This window comes from Homalodisca vitripennis, chromosome 1, assembly GCF_021130785.1.
Source record: "Homalodisca vitripennis isolate AUS2020 chromosome 1, UT_GWSS_2.1, whole genome shotgun sequence".
NCBI classification, from domain to species: Eukaryota; Metazoa; Arthropoda; class Insecta; order Hemiptera; family Cicadellidae; genus Homalodisca; species Homalodisca vitripennis.
This window is the reverse complement of record NC_060207.1, coordinates 118105047-118128952: the sequence shown is the minus strand read 5'-3', so window position 1 is coordinate 118128952 and position 23906 is coordinate 118105047. Positions and strand designations below refer to the sequence as shown.

The window sequence follows — 23906 nt, the reverse complement described above, 5'->3', positions numbered from 1 at the left end:
AGCGTCTGAATATTGAATTGTTGAAAATGTAAAAATTTGGATAAATTATATTTACACGCCATTCAAAATTATCCCCAAAAATACAATGTAACTGATCTCTGGACAATCAATTATACTGTAAATCTTTCAATGTTTTGATGGCATGTAATCAAAAGTTGTTGTTTTCCTTTTTCTCAATGTTTTTCAGTCCGTCATTCCACGTCCTAGGCAGTCGTACCTCTGCCAATATACAGTCTCGTTTATCGTTTAATGTGCAGTTTTAAAGTATCGGAGTCGTCAAGTTTCTCAACATAAAAATGTTGTACTTCTTTAATATCGTCAACTTCAATTTTGTGACAGAGTAGCTAGTCAATTTCCGCTCGCTGTAATGTTAATATTGACGTTTCCGTCTTCGTACAGACTTGATCTATTAACACTTCCAGAGATAACACTATCGTGTGGACTCTTGTCACGAAGCTATTACATTCTGAGACCCTCTTGGTGAACACGTTATTAAACACTGAAGTGGGATCATTTAGACGACAAGGATAACTTGTTTTATCTTATCACTAAATGAGGTTATGTAAATGACTATCAGTAGTTGGCCGCTCGGCCGGTAGAGCGCTCTACTATAGACAACAATTCGCCAATTCAGTCGGTCAGTTGCCTTCGAGGTGTCAGGTTGCTAAGTAGTGTCCAAGTGTAGAAATGAAACTGTTTATGCACTCGAGTTTAATGAATAAGTGGTTTGTACAATGAAGCAGAATTTTCCAGTTTTTAATTGTGAATCACTGAGAACTATCTTTACTTGTTCAGTGGTAAGTGTAGATGATTTTCTCTGTTTTGATAGAACATGTGAAATTATACTACATGTGGAATGCAGCCTTTCGTTCCTGTAATCACAAGTTTACAACAGATAACAGTGAAATTCAATCTATTTCTTAAACATTACGCAAATAATTGTATTTAACTTTATAATGTAATGTATGTATTTTAATCAAACCATTTTCCCTGCTTAATTTAATGCACCTGAATAATATTATTATGCATAATTGTAGTTATATGAAACTTTTTATTTAAAAGTACCATGGGTGGATTTTGGTAATCAAATTTAAGGGTACATGACAAAATGGAGAAAAGAGGATAAAAAACATTGAACTTTCTAGTATATTGGGGTTAATGGAGTCCCCTACTGAGATAATACTTGACCCAGCCCCCATTTAAGACATGTTTTTCTTACATGATTGAAATGTATTTTTTGATTAAATTTCAGTTTAAAATATAAAAAAGCAAATCGCAAAAATTCAGAAGTATATAACATCTATTCTTGACTTAGCATTAAGGTTTAAATATTTTATTAGTTGAGATAAATTTACTTATTTCTTTACAAAATATATAAAAAATTTGTATATCCTCTACTTAGCTTCATAGTTGAAGAAATATAATTTATATATATGTATATATATATATGTGTGTGTGTGTGTGTGTGTGTGTGTGTGCGTGTGTGTGCGTGTGTGCGTGTGTGCGTGTGTGTTTTTTTTTGACTAATTTTATTATTATAGTTTTTAAATTAGTCAATAGTTTTTTCTGACTATTATTTAGAGATTTGTATCTCTTTGTCTTGTAAGTTGCTTAAAGTAGCAAAATATTTTTGTTATGATCAAGTGTAAAATAAAATGTATTTTCAAGACTATTTTATAATTTTTTTTTTATTCTGTAGATACATCCAAACCAGTTGCATCCAATAATACACTCTATAAAGGGATTAAAGTAAGGAAGTGAGTGTTCTGACACTCAAAAGCACATGTTTAGTGAGAATATCACAGAAAAATTTAGTAAAAATCTCCAATCTGCTCATAAGTTGCTTGTAATTTACCACTTCCATCTGTCAATGGGTTGTTTACGATCAAGGAATGGATTCTGATGGTCTCAAAGTTCTAGAACTTGTAGAAAAATTAAAAATTAATTTTTAAAAGAGCAAACCCACTTACAAGCTGCAAAAATTATTCAAATGTTATTTGTATGGTACAAATATAAGTATATATGGTACATATATATATAGTTTTTGCCATGGCATTAAATGTGGCTTTTGTGTTCAACTAACCTCATATAGAATGCTAAAAGCTTGGAGACATCTAAGCCAGATAACTCAACATTATCAAACATGTCATGAATTGAAAAAGCAGGAATCCGATTGTGTTTCTCTGTTACTGAATGTAATAGGTGTATTATTTTCTGAGAACTAACCATTAAAACTCCAATATAAAGGCATGAATGCCAAATTACACCAAGTTTAGATCTCCCTTTATATACATTGCATATAAATAAACTTGGTTGTTTTTTTATTGCTTACCATCAACTTGTACTGCAGAACATTGATTTTATTGATTTCAAGGATTCATACATACACTTTTGCAATAATTGTGCTTGAAATATTATTTACTTCTTAAAAATATTTATGTGCCGTTGCTTTAAATTTTCTGAACAATTTAAACATATGTAAACATTTAATTATTTCATGAGGAGTGGTAAGAATTTGTAGTAGAATTTTGGGACATCTCATAATCAGGCCCAAAGAAGAATGGTGGAAGATAATGAAGTAAACTTTTTACACTATTTACTCACTGTTTATACACTATACTTTTGTACATAAAAGACTTTCGGAATGAATTATGTGTTTTTTAGTTACAACATATTTAATTTTTCTAAGCCATACATCAATAAAAACACATCACATATGTGAAGCTGTAAAGCATGTACACATTATACAAATTTCACAATTTTAATAAGCTTAGCCATTATTTTTTTTACTACAAAATTGCTTGAATTTCTACTTCATATTCCTGTAATTGAGTGTGCAGTTATCAACAAAAATGTTCACTTTATCTCACTTCAGGGAAGTTATATTAAATAGGATATGAGTTTAAAATAAAATAAAGTATTTTCCCAACCAAAAATTGATTGCACCACCGATTTCACAAGTGTGGAAATTGGAATAATTGATAGCTGAAAGTTAATTGTATTAAACTTTGTTTTAAGTCTGAAATGTAACCAAATTAATTTTATCTATCAACTTTGTCCTCTTGTCCTTAGGAGTTTGAAATAAATTTATCAAACATTTTGCTTCAAATTTCAAGCTAATGTTTAAATTTTTATCGGTTTTATTTATTATTCTCTAAATCAGGGTGTCTGTATTTTACTTGAATTAATGAAAGTTTAAAATAGAAAAAAAGTTAAACATTTCAGATATTACTATAGTACAAGTTGCAAAAACAATTAATTTGCAAACATTTTAAATTAGCAAATGTCTTTTCTTAAATTTCAACCAGTTAGATATGAGTTTACATTATTTACTGGTTGAATGTTTAGGAAGTTTATCTCTCAAGTGGCTGAAAAAATGTCATTTCTGTCTGTCTGTTTGTCCGGACAATCTCTTGAGAACAAACTGTCATATACACCTCAAATTTTGCATGAAGATTCATTTTAGGTAGGTAGGCTACCATCGAGTTTGATGATGGTGCAGCTTACTCCATGCTATTTGTCTGAACGTTAGCTAATATATTTACATTTACCTAAAGGGTAATCATAATTTTATTTTAACAAGAAAATCACATAATAAAAAAATATGTAAACAAACTGAGTGCAGAGTCATAAGACATTTTAACAAGTGACATAGTAATACATGTAGTCTAACTATTCAAAAGATATCTCAACAAAAGATTTTATCTGTAGACTTTAAATTTTGCATGAAACTTCATTTCTACATAATAAAGACTGAGTTCTATGAAAGTGCATGTCTATATCTGGAATTTGGCTGATCATCATTGAAGACTATCACTCAGTAGCCGCAGGATTTCTCTTTTGTCTGCCGGGGATGTAAAAATTTCTTTCTTTATCGTTGTCTGTTCTGCAGACAGGACATCTCAAGAATGGAATGAGTTATAGACTTTAAATTTTTCATGCAGCCTCAGCGATGCCTGTTATGCGACAAGTGGTGTGGCGTACTCTTACCTTGTTTATAAATAATACTTAAGTACAATTTACTCATAAAATAATTGGTAAACCCAATTAAACCCAAAATTCATTATTAACAATATTTTCGTCATGGTTTATTATTTATATTTAAAATATGACTTCCTTAATTTAAGTGTTAAACATTAAGATTTAATTTTTTCCTTTGAGTAACTATTTTAAGTCATATGGATATCTAAATAATCTTTGGAATAGAATTATGGAACTAAAGGCCAAAGTTCTACAATTTAAATTTGTCTTCTAGTATCAAAATAAAAAAAATGTTAACTTTACATTTGAATCATTATTTTTTAAATATACAGAAGTTTGATGATTAGTATTTTCATCAACAAAATAATGTTAACTCTCTAAGTAAGTTATTTCTGCAATGGAGTATGGATGACAATTTTCAAGCTGCTGTGATAACTCAATTTGCTATGTGAAGCGCCACTTAACTCTCATAAATATTAATGTTCCATCATTAACACACATGTAAGTCACTATTATTTTATTTTATTGGCTAGTGAATGATTTCCAATTCAACAGCGGCATCACTCAATTAGTTTGATCAAAGCAGTGTTGGTAGATGATGTAAACAGGAAAATATCTCATCACGGTCCATTAACTAATTACGTCATATCTGACTGGGTCAACAGTTGGTTCACTGGTCATTGTTGCTGGTTTTTGCCAATTTGAGAGTTTACCACCCGTCTGCAAATCAATTGTCTGTTAACACTCAAAATCTGGATAGAATAACATCAGCTAAGCAAACAAAACAAGTGATAATTCTACTAGTTTACTAGAACTGAAAAATCTTTACTTTAAATTTAATTGTATGCTTTCAATTGTGTATAAATTTTCTATTGAAATCCAGTTTAGTTATTTCTACTTTAGTTTTTATTCAATAACAGTTTTGTTCTCATATGATCTTTCGGAAGAAGCACATTGAATCAGGTAGAACTGTGTGCAAGAGCGTTACTTAAAAGGTTATCGGATACAATAATTCGCTTTCAGTGGCATATTTTGACAAAATCTCATTCAGTTATCCTAGAAAAGGTTCAAGAATTAGTGTCAATTAATGGTATTGAGACAGATATATCATTGATTGTGCAAAGTCAGAAAATTAAAACTTTCCATTAACATACAGTGTTAATACAATATTTTACTACCATAATTTTTCAATTGTTAACTATAACAGTCAAACACTCCAAATGGATCTCAATTCTTGGAATCATCAACTTATCAAAACTAATATATAAAATTTCCAACAGAAACTGCGTGGATACTTAACAATTAAATATGTAACAAATTTAATTGTATTATCAAAGTTTCAACATGGTGTGATCCGGAAAATTTAGATGTTATAGTTACTCACTATTGAGTTTTAAAAGTTCAAAAGAATGTGAATTTTAGACATAGAGTTGCTTTTTAGACACTAATGTACCTAATTGAAAGATCTTTTAAATTACTTAGATATTGAAATAACTAATATTGTTATTGATATGTTTTCAGCATATTTTCTTATTTTTATAAACAGCTTAATTGTAATTTTTAACACACAGAATAAAATAAAAACTATAAAAAATTATGTAAGTTCTTTACATAACAGTACCTATTTTAAAAGTAGTATTTTTAAACACTTATAATAGCTAATTCAAGAATAATTTAAAGTACTGCAATCGACTTTTTGTTGCTTTTTAAACATTTTAGAGTCACAGCTATTTAAAACGTTGACTGCAGCAGATGCTTTATGACACCGAGGTGGAGTGACTTGGTCGAGGTCACTCAGTATAGACCAGCAGTGAAAGTGTTAAGATACCTTTGTTGGAGATGAGAAAAATGGAGAAAACTTCCGCTCATACATGAAGAATTATACAGGATACAGACATTACAATTAGCAGTTTTTGACAATTTGTATATCAGGCTCTGTGGCTGAAGATAAGGATGTGAATTTGTAAATTTAAATGAATATTACTACTGAAGAGAATTAAATACTAGGTACTTATACTAATACTACACATAAAAAATCAGATAATTCCCTTTGGCCAGATTTTAAATACTTGCAAATTCATATCCTAATCTTCAGGCTTTTCTGTGGGCTTTTCATTGAGTAGCTACAATTTTTTTGTTAAATAATAAATTAAAGATTTTCACTTATCCCCGTCTTCCCTGTGCATAAGGGAATGGTAACAAGAGGTAATATGATTTTTATTGTGTATTTGACCCCACAGTAAATCAGTGGCATATATGCTTTTATCAACACATCTTCTCCCTTTCATACATACAAGTAAATTTTGGTTGGTGTATAGCAACATCGAGCGTAGCTTCTGCTTGGATGGGTGACCGCTGTGTGATCCTGACCTTGTAAGCAGCTCTCCAGCCCAGCCATTGCTGGTGTTTTGGAAGTCACCTTTAAGCGGTTGTCTCCAGGCTGAGTTACAGAGGGCTTTTAGCCGTAACTTTGCCTTTTAAAATAAGACATTCTTTTACTTTGACTAGTGCTATAATAGTATCCTATCCACTCAACTGCTGAACATCATTGACTTATTACACCCAATAAATCTGGATGAACTTCGCTGTAGTGTGAGTCCTACTAGAAAAGAATACCCTAACTTCACTAAAAAGATATGCAACAGTGCACCAGCCGATATAAGAAACTGAGATACACCTGTTTTCAAATTTTTATCCTCAAAACCTATAGATCTGCACTTTTATCACTTATCTACATAGATCATGATTTATTTTCCTCTTCATTCTCTTCCATTAATGTATAATAACTCAGTTTTTCTCCATCTCTAGTCTTTTGCAATCCCATCTTTTCATTACTCTTGCATTTTATTTCAGTACAAAAATCTCAAAAAACGTAAGATCTTATGTATGGAACTTGTTATTCTTAAGTTATTCATAATTTTGAATAATAATGATTACAATATTTTAAATAAAAGTTTTGTAATAATTTGTATGGTTTTTAATGACAAGAGCTAGATACCCATTACGAGGATACAGTTCATATCCCTCCTGTGACATACCCACTTTTGTAGTTATTAGTAATAAGAGCTAGATACCTATTACAAGAATTCAGTTCATATCCCTCCTGTGACATACCCACTTTTGTAGTTATTAGTAATAAGAGCTAGATACCTATTACAAGAATTCAGTTCATATCCCTCCTGTGACATACCCACTTTTGTAGTTATTAGTAATAAGAGCTAGATACCTATTACAAGAATTCAGTTCATATCCCTCCTGTGACATAACCACTTTTGTAGTTATTAGTAATAAGAGCTAGATACCTATTACAAGAATTCAGTTCATATCCCTCCTGTGACATAACCACTTTTGTAGTTATTAGTAATAAGAGCTAGATACCTATTACAAGAATTCAGTTCATATCCCTCCTGTGACATACCCACTTTTGTAGTTATTAGTAATAAGAGCTAGATACCTATTACAAGAATTCAGTTTCATATCCCTCCTGTGACATACCCACTTTTGTAGTTATTAGTAATAAGAGCTAGATACCTATTTACAAGAATTCAGTTCATATCCCTCCTGTGTGACATAACCACTTTTGTAGTTATTTAGTAATAAGTACAAACTATTACAAGAATTCAGTTCATATCCCTCCTGTGACATAACCACTTTTGTAGTTATTAGTAATAAGAGCTAGATACCTATTACAAGAATTCAGTTCATATCCCTCCTGTGACATACCCAATTTTGTAGTTATAGTAATAAGAGCTAGATACCTATTACAAGAATTCAGTTCATATCCCTCCTGTGACATACCCAATTTTGTAGTTATTAGTAATAAGAGCTAGATACCTATCACAAGAATTCAGTTCATATCCCTCCTGTGACATACCCACTTTTGTAGTTATTAGTAATAAGAGCTAGATACCTATCACAAGAATTCAGTTCATATCCCTCCTGTGACATAACCACTTTTGTAGTTATTAGTAATAAGAGCTAGATACCTATTACAAGAATTCAGTTCATATCCTCCTGTGACATAACCACTTTTGTAGTTATTAGTAATAAGAGCTAGATACCTATTACAAGAATTCAGTTCATATCCCTCCTGTGACATACCCAATTTTTGTAGTTATTAGTAATAAGAGCTAGATACCTATTACAAGAATTCAGTTCATATCCCTCCTGTGACATACCCAATTTTGTAGTTATTAGTAATAAGAGCTAGATACCTATTACAAGAATTCAGTTCATATCCCTCCTGTGACATAAACCACTTTTGTAGTTATTATAATAAGAGCTAGATACCTATTACAAGAATTCAGTTCATATCCCTCCTGTGACATAACCACTTTTGTAGTTATTAGTAATAAGAGCTAGATACCTATTACAAGAATTCAGTTCATATCCCTCCTGTGACATACCCAATTTTGTAGTTATTAGTAATAAGAGCTAGATACCTATTACAAGAATTCAGTTCATATCCCTCCTGTGACATACCCAATTTTGTAGTTATTTAGTAATAAGAGCTAGATACCTATCACAAGAATTCAGTTCATATCCCTCCTGTGACATACCCACTTTGTGTAGTTATTAGTAATAAGAGCTAGATACCTATTACAAGAATTCAGTTCATATCCCTCCCTGTGACATAACCACTTTTGTAGTTATTAGTAATAAGAGTGCTAGATACCTATTACAAGAGAATTCAGTTCATATCCCTCCTGTGACATAACCACTTTTGTAGTTATTAGTAATAAGAGCTAGATACCTATTACAAGAATTCAGTTCATATCCCTCCTGTGACATACCCAATTTTGTAGTTATTAGTAATAAGAGCTAGATACCTATTACAAGAATTCAGTTCATATTCCTCCTGTGACATCCACTTGTATTGTTATTAATGATAAGAACTAGGTACAAATTACAAGGGTGCAGTTCACATGTGTGTGACATACCCTGAAGGGACAGTTTTTTAACATAACGGTGGCAAATGTCAATAATCCTTTCAAATACAGTTAGTATGACTAAACTAGGTTAATTGAGGAAGAAATTATGGATTAATAAAGATTGTTGTTTACATTCAAAGCATTAAAAACCACAGTCACAAGAATAAAACCACATGATAGTTGTTATCTCAGGGCTTAATGGTTTATTGTCACTTCTTAGACTGCAAGAACAGATCATATGATTTTTAACTGAATCATTACTTGCTTGATTGCCAAAAATCAAACATATTCATTAACATAACCAAAGTTTTCAAGTATAATAATTATGTGAAGTAGCATTTATAATTGAACTAGCAGTTATACATGGCTTCCCTATTGAATAACGGTACATTTTAGGCATTTATTTCATAATAACGTTTGAAACACTCATTATTATTGATTGTCACTGAAAGATATTCTAATCTACTTATAAATTTTAGAATTACTAATATTTTAGTTTAAAAAGCAATGTTTTGAGGCCCTGAATTCAGAGAATGAAACCATATTTATGAGACCAATGAAATACATAATGTTCTCTGCAACATTCACCAATATTTGAATGAATAGCTCCAACAGTTTTAGTCTTGAAATATTTATGACTAGAATGAATGAATATAGAAATATAAAGAAATCTTAGTGGAATCATGTATGATGTAGTATGACGAAGTCCTATAATAACTTTGAATCAGAAGTAGATATATGTATATGGTATGTATTAATTCAGTGTTCATTACTAAGAGGTTTTAAAGGTGAACCAAATTTCCACTGGCTCTTATTTCAGAGTTAAGATTTGTAGACTCATTTCTAGTTTTCCTTGTTTCTAGGATCGATAATATACATATATATACTCAGTCTGAGAAGCCTACTTTAGTCAAAAGTTCTCTATTTCCAGGCATTGTGATCTTCTGTATGTAGTGTGTGTGTGTGTGTGTGTGTGTGTGTTTGTACCAAAAAGTTTACTTCTAAACACATTTACAGCTATAGTAGAGTTTGCCGGTCAAGGACGGTGGTCTGAAAAGTCTACTTCGGTCAAAAAGTGACTATATTGAACGAAATCAATCTACTTCAGGTACCATGGTAGTGTTCATATTGTAGCTCGGATTTAGAAGATATATATATATATATATATATATATATATATATATATATATATATATCAAATTTATCTAAAAAAATCTATTTCTGTCATAAAACAACTACTTCCAGTTTAAATTATTTCGGATAACGTTAGTTTTCCATAATACACATGTGTAAAATTTCACCTTTTTAGGACAGCTGGATGTTTAAAAACAAAATTATACATTTTCTTTGAGTTTCAACCCCATTTAAACCCTATGGGTGGTTGATCTTAATGAGAATGATTTTGTTTTTCTAAGTAGGTGATAAGGAACATGTGTGTCAAATTGAATCCTTTTAGGACATTTCCAAGTTGTACAAATAAAAAATATAGCTCCTTTAGGGGTTTTAAACCCCCTTATAGGTGGTTGATTTTCATGAAAAAAAAATGTTTGTTATCTCATGTGTGTCAAATTTCATTGTTGAAGGACATCGGGAAGTTAAAAAATACAACATAATACTTCTTCTAGGGATTGCAACCTCACTTTAACCCTTGGGGGTGTTTGATATTTAAGAAATTTATTTTGATTTTCTATCGTCATGAGGTAAGTGTAAGTCAAATTTCATCTCACTGGAAGATTGGGAGTTGTAAAAATATAAATATAGTTCTTCTAAAGGTTGCAACCCCATTTAAATCCCTATGGATGGTTGATATTCATGAAAATTTGTTGAGAAGTTGCAAAACCAAAAATATAGTTCTTCTAAGGGATGCTGTCACATTTCAACCCCTATTGGTGGTTGGTCTTTAGTCAAATCTTTCATTTGTCTGTTGTTTCATCAACTACACCGGAAGAGGGTGCTTTTTCACTGAAGAAGTTTTTCAAGCCAATGTATATTATCTTAATTGGGGCAACAATACAAGTGCTAGTAAGGCACCGGAAGTATCTTCGAATAAAAGTAGATTAAAGTGGCCAGAAGTACAAGATTTTTGTCTGGAGAGGACTTAGTCATCTTTCTACGACATTGAGAAGTTGAGAAATCACTTCTAAAGCACATCCTATAAATATACAAGATATATTTTCTTGATTTTGAAAACAAAGCAAACACTACTAGGGCATTGAGAATAATTTAAACTGGAAGAAGTTTACAAAAACCAAAGATATATATAATTTTTAACTACATTAGGATTCTCAGACAGAGCATATAAATAATTGTTTTATCGTGGAAACAAAGCAAACTCTATCCTGGTGTGTGTGTGAGATATAATTCATCCAAACCAGAAATGCTTCTTTATGTGCTAAAACATAAGTAACAGCCAGTACCAAATTTTTTACTTTTGAACCTCTTAACAATGAACATTGAAATAATATAATATATCCTAAATATATCTACTCCTGATTCATTATTATAATAGGATATAGACATATTACTTCAAAAGTGCTCTCACTAATATTACTGTGGACTTAGTATTTCTCCACTCAGATACAAAATAGTTCAAATGTAACTGGCATTGTTGAAGCTTGTCATTAAAATATTATGGAATTTTATACAGAATTTGTGTATGTCTATGGTACTCATAAACCAGTTTCACTCTCTAACTTTAGGGCCACAAATTATTGCTCTTTAAACTTAAGTTCAATTATTTTGAAATGGATCAGGAGATTGGAACATCTTCCAGTGATCACTTATATTCAGGAGTGTTTATTATGCAATTTATAAAGTATATGCCTAGGACGGATCTGTTATTCATTAGGAAATCACATGCAAAGCTGTGGGCAACTGCTAATTTATTCTTACAGACATGAATTAAATTAATAATTTGAATATTAATTTACATGGTAGACTTTTGTAATGGGTGTTCCCATGTAATTTATTTTACTAATTTTTATTAGATTATTATTTGTTTTCAATAAATGAATTATTAATAGCCAGTCTCCTAACTTAAATTTAAACACTAAAGATCTTATGAAACTAAGAGCGAAATTGACAAGGAAATAAAAACTTTTTTAATTCTGGGATGTATGCTCTTAGTAGCTTTCATGCTTTCATAAAAAAGATTCAATAATTTCAGTTATAGCACATTTGGAGCGAGGTTAAAGTGAATGAATTTGCACTGGGTTAAAGGCAAATTTTTTAAAATTGTGTAGGAAAGTTTTATCCTTTTCACAGATCTGTTACTGACTCTTTGTGTTTCAAGTATGTGATGTGATGGTTTTAGCATGTTAAGCTGTTAAATAAAAATTAATTTTACATAAAGTCTATCAGTACTTTAATTGTCGATTAATATTATGTTTTAATGTAGTTCTCAATACATTCAAAAAATTAATTTTTCTTCTGCACTTGTTGCTTTGGGAAGTCTGTTTAAATAACATTAATCTTTATCCTTACCAAGTCCTACATATTGTGAATTCCTTGATTCTTGCTTTTGTTAAAGGACTCCAAATATTAAATTTCAATATTTCGTAGTCTTCAATCACTTAAAAGTATAATTTCCCATGAGATACAGATTCTGTAATTGTAATTTTACAATTCTCATTTGAGATTATTTAATTAGATTACTAGCACCCAAGGCCTACACTGCAGTTTGGTATTAATAATTTAAGTTATGTTAATTACATCTAGCGCATAACCCATAAAATCATATTCAGTAGAATTTCATAACTAGTCTGTAATAAAATATTGAAAACCAAGGTGTATGGTAAATAATTTATTCTTGAAAGGGCTATCAATATTACATTTTCTTGCAATTTAACAAATTTTTTCATAATTTTCTGTTAGTCATGTAATATAATATTTCCTGATTTAAACCATTTTCAACTATTTTTTTTATACATTTTTTCAATGTAAATTGTAAATTTTATTCTTCTGTAATAATAATAATTGTCAGATTATTTTCATATAGTTAACCATAGAGTGTCAGAAATTATCTAATTAATTGTTTAAAAGTTGTTTTGATTTAACCCGTTATTTTAATTATCACTAATTGTCTAAGTTAAAGTCTTGAAATGGTTGAAGTGCATTAATACATTGACTGCAACAGACTCCCTAGTACATTTGATGTTTAATTAAACTATTTATAATCACTCAATATAGAATCAGAATCATCTTTATTTACAATCATTGAGATTACAAATAGTGTCTTTTACAATAATGTGAGTTTTGAGTCTTCAAGCAGTTTTAGATGAGAGTTTCACTGTAGAATTCTTCGAGTTTGTAAAATGGTCGGTCCAGGAGCCATGCTTTTAGTGCCGATCTCAGCAAGTTCCCTCTCTTGGTGTGCATTTCTTGAGGCAGTGAATTGTGAAGTTTTCTGCCGATGTAGGATGGTTTAGTTTCAAATAGCGTTAGGTGGTGTGCTGGCAGGATGTAAAGCTCACCGTTTCTGGTGTTGTGATGGTGAGTGTCCTTGTTCCTTGGCAGATCTTTTCCATCTACGTACATCACTACCTCTTGGATGTAGAGTGAGACAACAGTCATGATTTTCTGTGCTCTGAATGCATCTCTGCAGCTATCCAGGTGGTGTAGGCCGGCAAGGGCCCTAATACATTTCTTTTGGAGTGTCAGGATTCTTTTTAGGTTGAGTTTTGATGTACCACCCCATACAGAAAGACCATATCTTACGTGTGATTCAAATAGAGAAAAATAAGCTGTTTTAGCTGTTTCTAAGTTGCTAAGAGATATTATTTATTTTATCATGTATAGGCTAGTATTTAGTTTTTTACTTAGGTTGTCTATGTGTGGGGTCCAAGAGATGTTTTCATCTATAGTCAAGCCTAAGAACTTAACATGTGTCTCCAAGCGTACATCTGGGATGATTTGAACTTCGGTCGCTCTTCTTCCAAATGCTATCTGGCTGGTTTTAGTCGAGTTTGCGACCAGATCATTCCCATTGCAATATTGGTATGCCATGTTGAGGGCAACATAGGATGATACTGCCAGGTCGTCTGCGGTTTGTCCTTTAAGTAGCAGGGTTGTATCGTCCGCGTACATGAGAGGTAGGCAAAATTCTCCCACATAGTGAGGCAAGTCATTTATAGAACCCCAGTGAAGGTGTAAATGTATTATAACTACATGTATTATAGCTATACAGTTATTGCTTAGTAGTTTAAAATGTTGACTGCAACAGACACCTTAGTGCACTTGTTGTCTTATTAAAATTAATACTTATTATCACTCAATAAGTATTACAAGAGCAGCAGTGAAAGTGAATGAATGAATTGATTTATTACTCAAATAAATAAATATATGTATATATATATATATATATATATATATATATATATATATATATATATATATATATATATATATATATACACACAATATTGCAATCTTAACTACTAAACTGTATAATAGACAATTTTTTAAGTGCAGAAGGTTACTTGAAACAATGAAAAAGAATAAGCACTATAAAGAAAAGCATTGTCCTCGGGAAATAAGCCTGCATGGGCTATGGTGCCTGTGTGCAGACTTGAGTTGCTCTTGCATAAATAAACAACGGAGTGAGTATTTAACATTTAAAATATAATGGAAGAGGTAACAACTGTATAAATTTAATTTTTAAGTGTTAAAATGTGAAATATTATTAGTTTAAAAGAAGTCTTCAATAGGAGAAATAAGCAAGAACGATAAGCAGGATCGCCACAGATTACAATGAGTGTTAATGAAAAACTAAGAAATCAAATTAGCAAAATATGAATGAGGGATATGTAATATTCATAGCTCTATATCTGTAATTACTGTATTTATACCAGTGAATTGTTTACCTATAATAATAATAATAATACAAGGCAAGGGAGCCAAAAAGATAAACTGCAAGTGATTGAACCACAACAGAACAAAACAGTAAACAATACAAGGTCAAGGTTAATATATCAATCTGTCTACAGCTGGTGGAGATGTTGAACAGCTGATTGAGATATCTTCTGTGAACAGCTGACAGGATGAAGTTTGCTGAACACCTATCTGCCCACATTACACCAGAGTGGCGCAAACAATACATCAACTATGAGGTAACTTCTATTATCACTATTGCCAAGAAAACTACATCCATAGAGGAACAAACAATCTCTATACTATACTAACAATACTATATATTTTTAGTTTAATAACAACTGTAGCATACTATATAGAAACAAATTATTTCTCAGATAATAATTGTTTATAGATTTTCCTATTGGTAACAGTAACAGTAACTTTGTAACTAGAAAGTCTTCTACATTTTTTTTTATTCAAATGGCAACTCTCTATAATAGAGGAACAAAAAATCTTTACCTGTACTGTGATGGATCTTTCTTGTGTTAATTATAAACTTATTATACAACAAAGTATTAGAAATTTTATGCTTAAGAAAATATATATTTTATTTATTATAGCTTTCACCCAAAATTGTATTCTAAGACCTAAATAGTTAAAAGATATATTTCCTTTATAGATCAGATGTATCACACAACTATCTGGTATTAAGTATTAATATTAAACTTATTACAATAGACTACAATCTATTAATCAATTTAAAATCTATCTAGATTATAACATTTTATAAAAATCTAATGGTGTCTGTCTGTGTGGTCTTGTGTCTTACACAACCACGTAAACTACTGTGCCGATTGTACTGAAATTTTACATGGACATTCTTAGGGTCTCTGGTTAACATATAGGCCTATTCCTATTTCGAAAATCCCTCCAAGGTATACCTCACTGATCTCTAAAGTTGCGAAAATCCTATAAGAAATATATGACACCAAACAAATGTTATTAATTGAATTGTAATCTACTGTTCTGTGTAGACTCTTTAATGACAGGACAAACACATTTTTAATTAATTTAACTATTATTATAAATTTGTTCACATTTATAGTCTCGAAAGCAAAAAGTAAGCTTGATAATAACAAAACTTCTTATATAAATTTTGTCTGGAATCACTGTTTAGCGCAGAGTTATCTAAATAAAAAATTATATACATTAGAGAAAATACATTTTTAACTGTACGTTTTAGCAAATATTAAGTTTGCAGTGCTTGAAATTCAGATATAAAAAAATATTAATAACAATTACTATAAATTTAAATACTGTTATAAAACCCATCTTAGTTGTCTTTTGACAGTACGTAGATTGTCAGACCTGTGTTTGTATATATATTTTCTTGATCAGGGAAACAAGGCAAACTCATCATTGGCATCAGAAATATAATTCACTCAAACCAGAAGGGCTCTTAAATGTGCAAAGCCTAAAATAGTAGCCATTAGCAATTTTGCTTAACATCTGAAGCTGTTACCTACGAACACTGGCATAATATATACCTAAAATATACTTACTTCTGTTTCTAAACTACAGCCCCATCATAAATGTGTTAATTGAAAAGGTAAAGACAGACTTTAAAATTCATTCACACTGGCCTATAATAGCTCAGTAGTGTTATTGAAATTGCTGGAGCTATTCAATAAAATATCGTGGTGTGTTGGAGAGAAATTCGAGTGAAATTTCTTGTTTCACTCTCCAACTTCCAGGGTCCCATCTTTAAAATTAAACCTAAAATGGATCAAGAGATTGGAATATATCTCAGCAACTATCTCTGGAGTGTTCAGAATGTCATTTAAATGGAATATACACATGGGCTCCCTGTTTTTTAACACAGAATTGTGTGTAAAACTGGGGATAATATAGATGTAATATAGATTTGTATTTATGTTACACAAATATGTATTTATGTAGTTCAGAACAATACATTTGGCTAAAAACTGTTTTAAATGTATCAGAACTGTTAATAAATAATTAAATGACAAAAAGGTATACTGTTAGTTTAAAGATAACATATGTATCAGACAATGCATATAAATCACATAAATCATCTTCATCATTGACAAAGAATTATCAATTTCATATGTAATCTCTCTTTTATATACTGAACACTGATTAATTTAAAGTACCTATTTAATTAATTATATAGGTATTATATTACACTTCCGATCCACTAAATGGACAGCAACAAAAGCAAATATAAATACATGTGTACAACCTGAATTCTTCCCTCTCTAACCCCATTTTTGTTGACCAGCTGATTGATTCTCAATCAACAAACTCAATATCTCTGACACCATTCAAGATCTTCAAAATAGTCTTATTGAAAATAACTTTTTAGAGGACTCAGATAGTCAAGAGGAGAAATTAGGTTGCCAAAATAGGATCAGCACTAGTAGAAGAAAACAAGTATTTAAAAGAGGAAGCGCTCAGGCTAAAAACCAAAGTTAGCATTATGGAGGAATTATTGGAGGAAATGGAAAACTTAGTAAAGGCGCACATTGATAAAATAGAAAACCAGCTATAGCTAAACTCAGATATTCAATGACAGCTCACTAAAGAGAAGTAACTTTACTTAGAAGCACAAACTATTTATGAAGAACATTACTCAACACTCACACTACTCATTGATAGTTATGTAAAAATCTCAGCGGAATTAGAAAAAAACTGTTTTAATGCTTAATAAGAAAACTGAAAATCAAGACTTGAAAACAAGCATTCTGAAACACACAACAACTCAAACTTCCTCTTCTACTCAAAATAATCAAGCAAGTAGAGACAGTTCCATTTACTTCAAAGTTTAAATGTCTGATATTAAAACAAAACTTGATCAAATGGAAATAGCTATTAATACTTTGAACTCAAGATCTATACTTTGAAATCTCATCAAAGCTCTTAAAATTATGCACACAGAACTTACACCTCCACTTGTAATCATCAATAATAAATCTTTTGCTGAAGGGATTTCCCTCAAAATTTAAAAAAGCCAAAGTTTACCCTAAGTACAAATAAGAAACAAGGAGACGTAACACAAGAAAACAACTACAGGTCAATATCACTTCTACCTACTTTTGCCAAAGTAATTGAAAAAGTATTAATGACCAGAATTATGACTCATATGACAAGAAACAACCTCGTACCTAAAGAACAGCATGGCTTCACGGCTGGGAGATAAAAAACAACTGTGATCATAAATATAGTAGAATACCTTATCCAAGCCATTAAAGAAGAAAGCACCACCACTGCAATATTTTTGGACTAAAGTAAAGCATTTGATTCCATCAATCATGAAATGCTAATGAAAAAACTTGAAAACATAGGAGTTTGAGACCTGTCAACTCAGTGGTTCAAAAGCTTCTTAACTTCAAAACACAGGTAGTAGAAATAAACTCAAATAATAATGGAATAATCAATAAAACCACATTCAAAGCACTAAGCATAAAGAGAAGATTTCCACAAGGATCAGTGTTGGGACCAATCTTGTACATTATATTTGTCAGTGAATTCCCACATTACATCAGTGACTATCTATTGCACAACACTTCTGTAGACATATCACATTGCACTCCATTAAATAAAAAACAAATTACCTGAAGATTTAGAAGTAGCATCTTACATTGCAATATGTATAGCTTCACAGTACTGCCAAAGTAATGAATTGATATTAAATGAAAAGAAAAGTCAACAGCTGTTCATAGGTAGGAAAAAAGAAGAAATCACAGGGCTACTAGAAGTAATGAGAGTTGAGAAAGTCAAGTATCTGGGAGTATACATAGATGATGCTTTATCTTGGAAGGCAATACCAAATGGACCATCTATGTTAAAAAAACAACTCAGCCCTATTTGTGTTGCGATGACAAACAAATTAGTGGTGAAAAAGTGACAAGAACTGTGTACTTTGCTCTATTTGACAAATTAAGATGTGGACTGATAATCTAGGGTAGTTCTAATATAAACTTGCAAAGAATTTTCATCCTCCAAAAGAAAGCAATCTGGACACTGGCAGGATTGGGACTCCGGGACTCATTTCTTGCATCTTTATCTATTGTTGAAAATATCCTGAGTAATACCAGTATCATTGTAGCTGATTTAATTGTTTGAAAAACTTTTAAAGAGCGAATAGGTAAAAGTATATGAAATCTGTGAACACAACAAATTTTTTATACTTCCTCAAACGAGTCCATAAACGGTTATAACTAATTAGTAGTTCTAAAAAGGTGACGATTTAAAATTTGAATTCTCATTTGTTATTCACAGCAACGGACTTTTCTGACATGTTATGACAAGTTTTTGGAGAAGGCTGTGCTCACTACAGGAGTCTGGCACATTTAGTATATTTGTATTTAGGATATTTAGCAGAACTTTAGTCTGATGGTAATTCGTGTTGATATATTCATGAATCTATTTAGACTAAAGGAAATTAGAATATCATACAGCAGCTCGGTCAGTCAAAAGATCGGTACTGTAATTGATGTGAAGTTACTAGTGACGAATTTCAATTATTTAAGACTGGACTGGTAAAAAAAAATTAAATTTTGAAAATTAAGTAACTATTAAGAAAATCTATATAAGCAAGTAATAATGATGTTTGCAAAATTATAATGGTAGAATATTCCACTTAAAAATGCATTAGATTGCATTATTTAAATATGCCTGATCAGAACCGCAGTGATTTGATCAATGTTGTTACAGCTTCCTCATTGTTGTGTTTGGTGAACAATTCAGTAAATAAATAAAACATTGGTTTGATCAAAGATTCTCGAGCATAAAACTAGGTTCAGAAGTAAAACATCAGAGTAAATTTCTTTAGTCAGGAGAGCCATTATTTAATTTTCTTTGAGGAAGGTCATATATTTTAATGCAAAACTTAAAATTTTGAAAATAATTTTGAGTTTATAAAGTTTTTTATGAGATTATTAAGAATCCTGAGACTCCAATGTTGGTACTCCTGTCTACTCTTATTCTTCTAAGAAGCAAAGAGATTTTGTGAACTCTACTCTGAGGTTATAAAGTGGCTAGAGCCTTCATATTTTCTGAAAATGATTGTGAGGAAGAGTTTGGAAATCGACCACAGAGAATCAATTGGAAATGTCTTGACGAGATGTTACCTACATGGTATTAGCAGATGAATGGGTCAATACAGTGGATACAGCAGTCAAAGCTTGGCAGACACTCCATGAAAGACATAGTCAACTGAAGATTATTTCTGTTTTCAAGTGAATCTTCCTAATCTTCTGGTTTGTAAAGCAAATTCTGCTGATGTAATTCAAGTATAATTTTGATACCTTCTCAGCACAATGTAACAATGAGGGAGTCTTCTGGATGATAAAAAGACAGATGGTTAAGTCTTGTCAGTGAACAAAGTAAAGACGAGCATCCTAGTGGTCTTGTGTTTGTTTACGGTGCAGCACTCCATATATTTGTGAAATCTTACCACTGGTTGACAGCAAGATTGTTGATGTGAGCAATGGTTACTATATTACTGCCAGGTAAATGCTAACTCAGTTGTGATGTCAAGCAGTTTCATCACATCTTTGATTCTCAACTACAGCTTCACTGTGGTATATATATATACAATATTTAAAACCATAATTTACAACAAAATCTCAAATATTTTTAGATGCCAAAATTATGTTTCCTTCTTACTCCTTTTTTGTCTGTTGTTGGTCAGAAGCTGAAATCAATATATAACCTTATTAAAATATTATTTGGATCCATAAATCCCAACAATTAAAATCTGTTGTTCATCTTGAACTGGAATATTTTATTTATTTTTTTATTTTTTATTATTATTTCAACGGCATAACCATATCAACAAGTAAGTTTCAATTTTATCTACATGCATAACAATTGACCAAAGAAACTAATTAGTAGACAAAAACAAAAACAATAGAATATGCAACCAGTAAACAAAACAATAGATACATAATGAAACAAATAGATATGAATTGTAAGATGCATAACAAGAAAGTATAAATAGATAAAAATTAATGTGTAACAATAAGTAGATAAATATATAACAATAACAAAGAAAGATGGTTAACAAGAACAATACAAAACAAGAAATGAACTACGACGTAGGTAACAGTCTTGACAAACAAGTTAACTGTGATAAAAAAATAAAAGACTGAGACACAACACAGACAGGGTAGGTGTAAGGACAAGCCAATAATAATAACAGCTACAGTGATGCAAGCCAGCTTTTGATTGCAGATTTGGATGCGATAAAGATGTCGAGGGTGGATGGAATGTTGTTTCCTAGCCGCTTTCCAATCCTCAGCATTGGGCCATTTGCTGCATAAGAGGAGGAAGCTGCGACCTTGGTGAAAGAATTCATGGCTCTGGTTCCAAACAATGCCTTGAAGTTGATTTTTTCTAGAAGTTCAGGGCAGTCCAACTCAGCGTTGATCAAACGGTAGAGAAACATCACATCCTGAATACAGCGTCTAGAACTGAGTGATGGTATGTTCAGGAAAGTAGCAATATCTTATATGGGGACCTCTGTGTATCTATAACCAAGACGAACCCCAACTAGTCGCAAGAAACGTCTCTGTATCTTCTCAATATCATCCACAAGGTAGTGCTGGTACGGTGACCAAACGACGCTGCAGTACTCGAGATGGGGTCTGACATGTGCATAGTACAAAATCTTCAATGAGTGAATGTCGTTAAAGGGCTTGGTGAGTCTCAGTATCAAGCCCAAGTTGCGAGCAGCCTTATTGCATATATTCCTGATGTGAAGTTCCCAAGATAGATTAGATGATAAAGTCACACCAAGATCCTTGACAGATAAGCTTCTATGAAGTGCATGACCTCTGATTGAGTAGGTGTGGAAGACTGGAGACTTATTGCGGTTGAAAGTGATGCAGCTGGACTTGTCAAGGTTGAGAGTCATTGAGACCATACATCTACTTGTGTGAGATCATTCTGAAGGAGTACAGCATCTTCAGCAGTGCAAATCTTCATGTAAAGCTTCAAATCGTCTGCAAAGAGAAGATGTTTGCAGCGAAGACGAGATGTGACATCATTTATATACAGGTTAAATAATGAAGGGCCTAGGTGAGACCCCTGAGGTACACCAGACGCAGCAACAAATTCTTTTGAGATGTGTGATCTTTATCACACTTGAAGGATTCTGTGTTGAAGGTAACTCTCAAGCCAACGGAGAAAGGTTCCTTTGAACCCATATGCTTCCAGCTTCCTTATCAGAATGGTGTGGGACACTCGATCAAACGCCTTGGTGAAATTCAGCTCTATAGTATCAACTTGTCGCCTGAGCGTTAGTGCGTCAATTATGTAATCTTGAAAGAGGACAAGGTTTGTCACAGGAGATCTGCCAGATGTGAAGCCGTGCTGGTGAATGTTGAGGTGAACTTTTATTTTGAATTGAATAAGGTTGAGGACAAGTTTCTCAAATACAGATAATATTGCAATAGGACGATAGTCTGTGACTGATTCTTTTGGCCCCTTCTTGTAGATTGGTACAATATGGCTCCTCTTTAGGGCTCTGGGAAAAATGCCAGTACTAAGAGATCGATTAAACAGTGTAGTTAGTGGTGGTGATAGCAGATCAGCACAATATTTAGCAGCAGCTGGAGTGATGGAATCAGGTCCAGGCCCTTTGTTTACATCAGGGCTGAGAAGAGCACTATGAACTTCGCCAAGAGCGACTGAGCATGAAGAGAAGACATCGACATAATAAAAGTCAAATGAAGGTAGGGGGACATCGTCTTGAACAAAAACAGAAGAGAAATTGTCTGCAAATATATCAGCTATAGTATTGCCATCCGTTGAGGATTTACCATCATAAGACATAGCAGACGGAGAAGCTTCTGCACTGTTGGTCATATTCTTCACATAACTCCAGAAAGCCTTAGAGTTTGAGCGCAGAATATTTTATGTTGCTTTAACAAAGTTTAGTCCAAATTGATCTTTCACTTACAACTTCTCTTCACTCCCCTTAAATACTCCTTCATTTAAAGTACTTTGATATTGCTAATTACTACATTCCTGTACACATTCCCATTTACACAGTTAAAGTACACTTGGGAAGGCACATAATGTTGTAATAAACTGTTGTTGTATAAATCTTATCATTAAATAAAAGATTTAAATCAGAGTGGATTAAATGAACAAGCTCTGATAATGTCATATTTTAGAATATGCTAGATAAAATAAAACAAACAGGACTGTGAGTCCATTGTTTACCAGACCCAAAGCATAATTTATATATCACCCATTTGTATACGTACAGGAGATGAAAGCTATGCTGTATGTGGCAGTGGAGGAAGCACCGTCAGCCGAGGCTGTGGAGCCAGATGAAGTATCCAGGCATTTCACCAAATTTGACGAAATGTTCTTTAGTTATTGTGACAAAGAGTTGCTCAAGATCAACACTTTCTACTCAGGTTAGTTATATATTCCGTCTCATTTATATTTTTTTAAATAAACAAAAAAAATTACAGCATCGAATAGAATACTAAATATATTAACCATTGGTTTAATTTTTTAGAACGATATTGCAATTTAATTGTAATACTTTCTTAAATATTTATCACATTTACATTAAATCACTTCCAAATTAGTAACATTATCAATATTCCAATTACTTAATCATCTTATATGTTAGTCTAAAGTTTTAAACTAAATTTTATTTCATTTACAATTATTTTAATATCCTGACAACTGTATAATACACTGCTATACTCACTGGTATTAATTATTATTTACTTATTTATTAACATGTTAACTGTGATGTGTACCCCATCGGGTACATGCGGTCTCTTACAACTGTTGTTGTGTACCCAATCGGGTACACGGTAAAGTGCGTTGTGCATCTGATGGGGTACACGTTGTTATGCATTTCCTTATTGCGTTTTTATTGCTTGCCTGTCTTGGTGGTTTGTTAAATGTGTTCCCACTTTATCGTAGACCATCGAATATCCTGTTGGGCACACAATTGCGTAATATTTTAAGTACACCTTGGGATATATGGAGAAACATTGAATAAAATAATGAAATCATCCTTTTTGTGCAGAATTGTGATATTTATCGTTACACTTAAGAGGTTTAACATAAAAAAACTATTATGGAATTTTG

At 31.8% G+C, this 23906-nt stretch overlaps 1 protein-coding gene across 1 annotated transcript in view; it reads left to right on the top strand.

The window, feature by feature from the left end:
* Window positions 1–592: 592 nt before the first annotated feature.
* Window positions 593–23906, top strand: part of LOC124370267 (xenotropic and polytropic retrovirus receptor 1) — a 45640-nt gene continuing 22326 nt past the window's right edge. The window contains exons 1-3 of the mRNA XM_046828558.1: window positions 593–797; window positions 14897–15019; window positions 23062–23215. Coding sequence (XP_046684514.1) covers window positions 14951–15019; window positions 23062–23215 — 223 coding nt within the window. The 5' untranslated portion in view covers window positions 593–797; window positions 14897–14950. The remainder of the gene's footprint in view (window positions 798–14896; window positions 15020–23061; window positions 23216–23906) is intronic.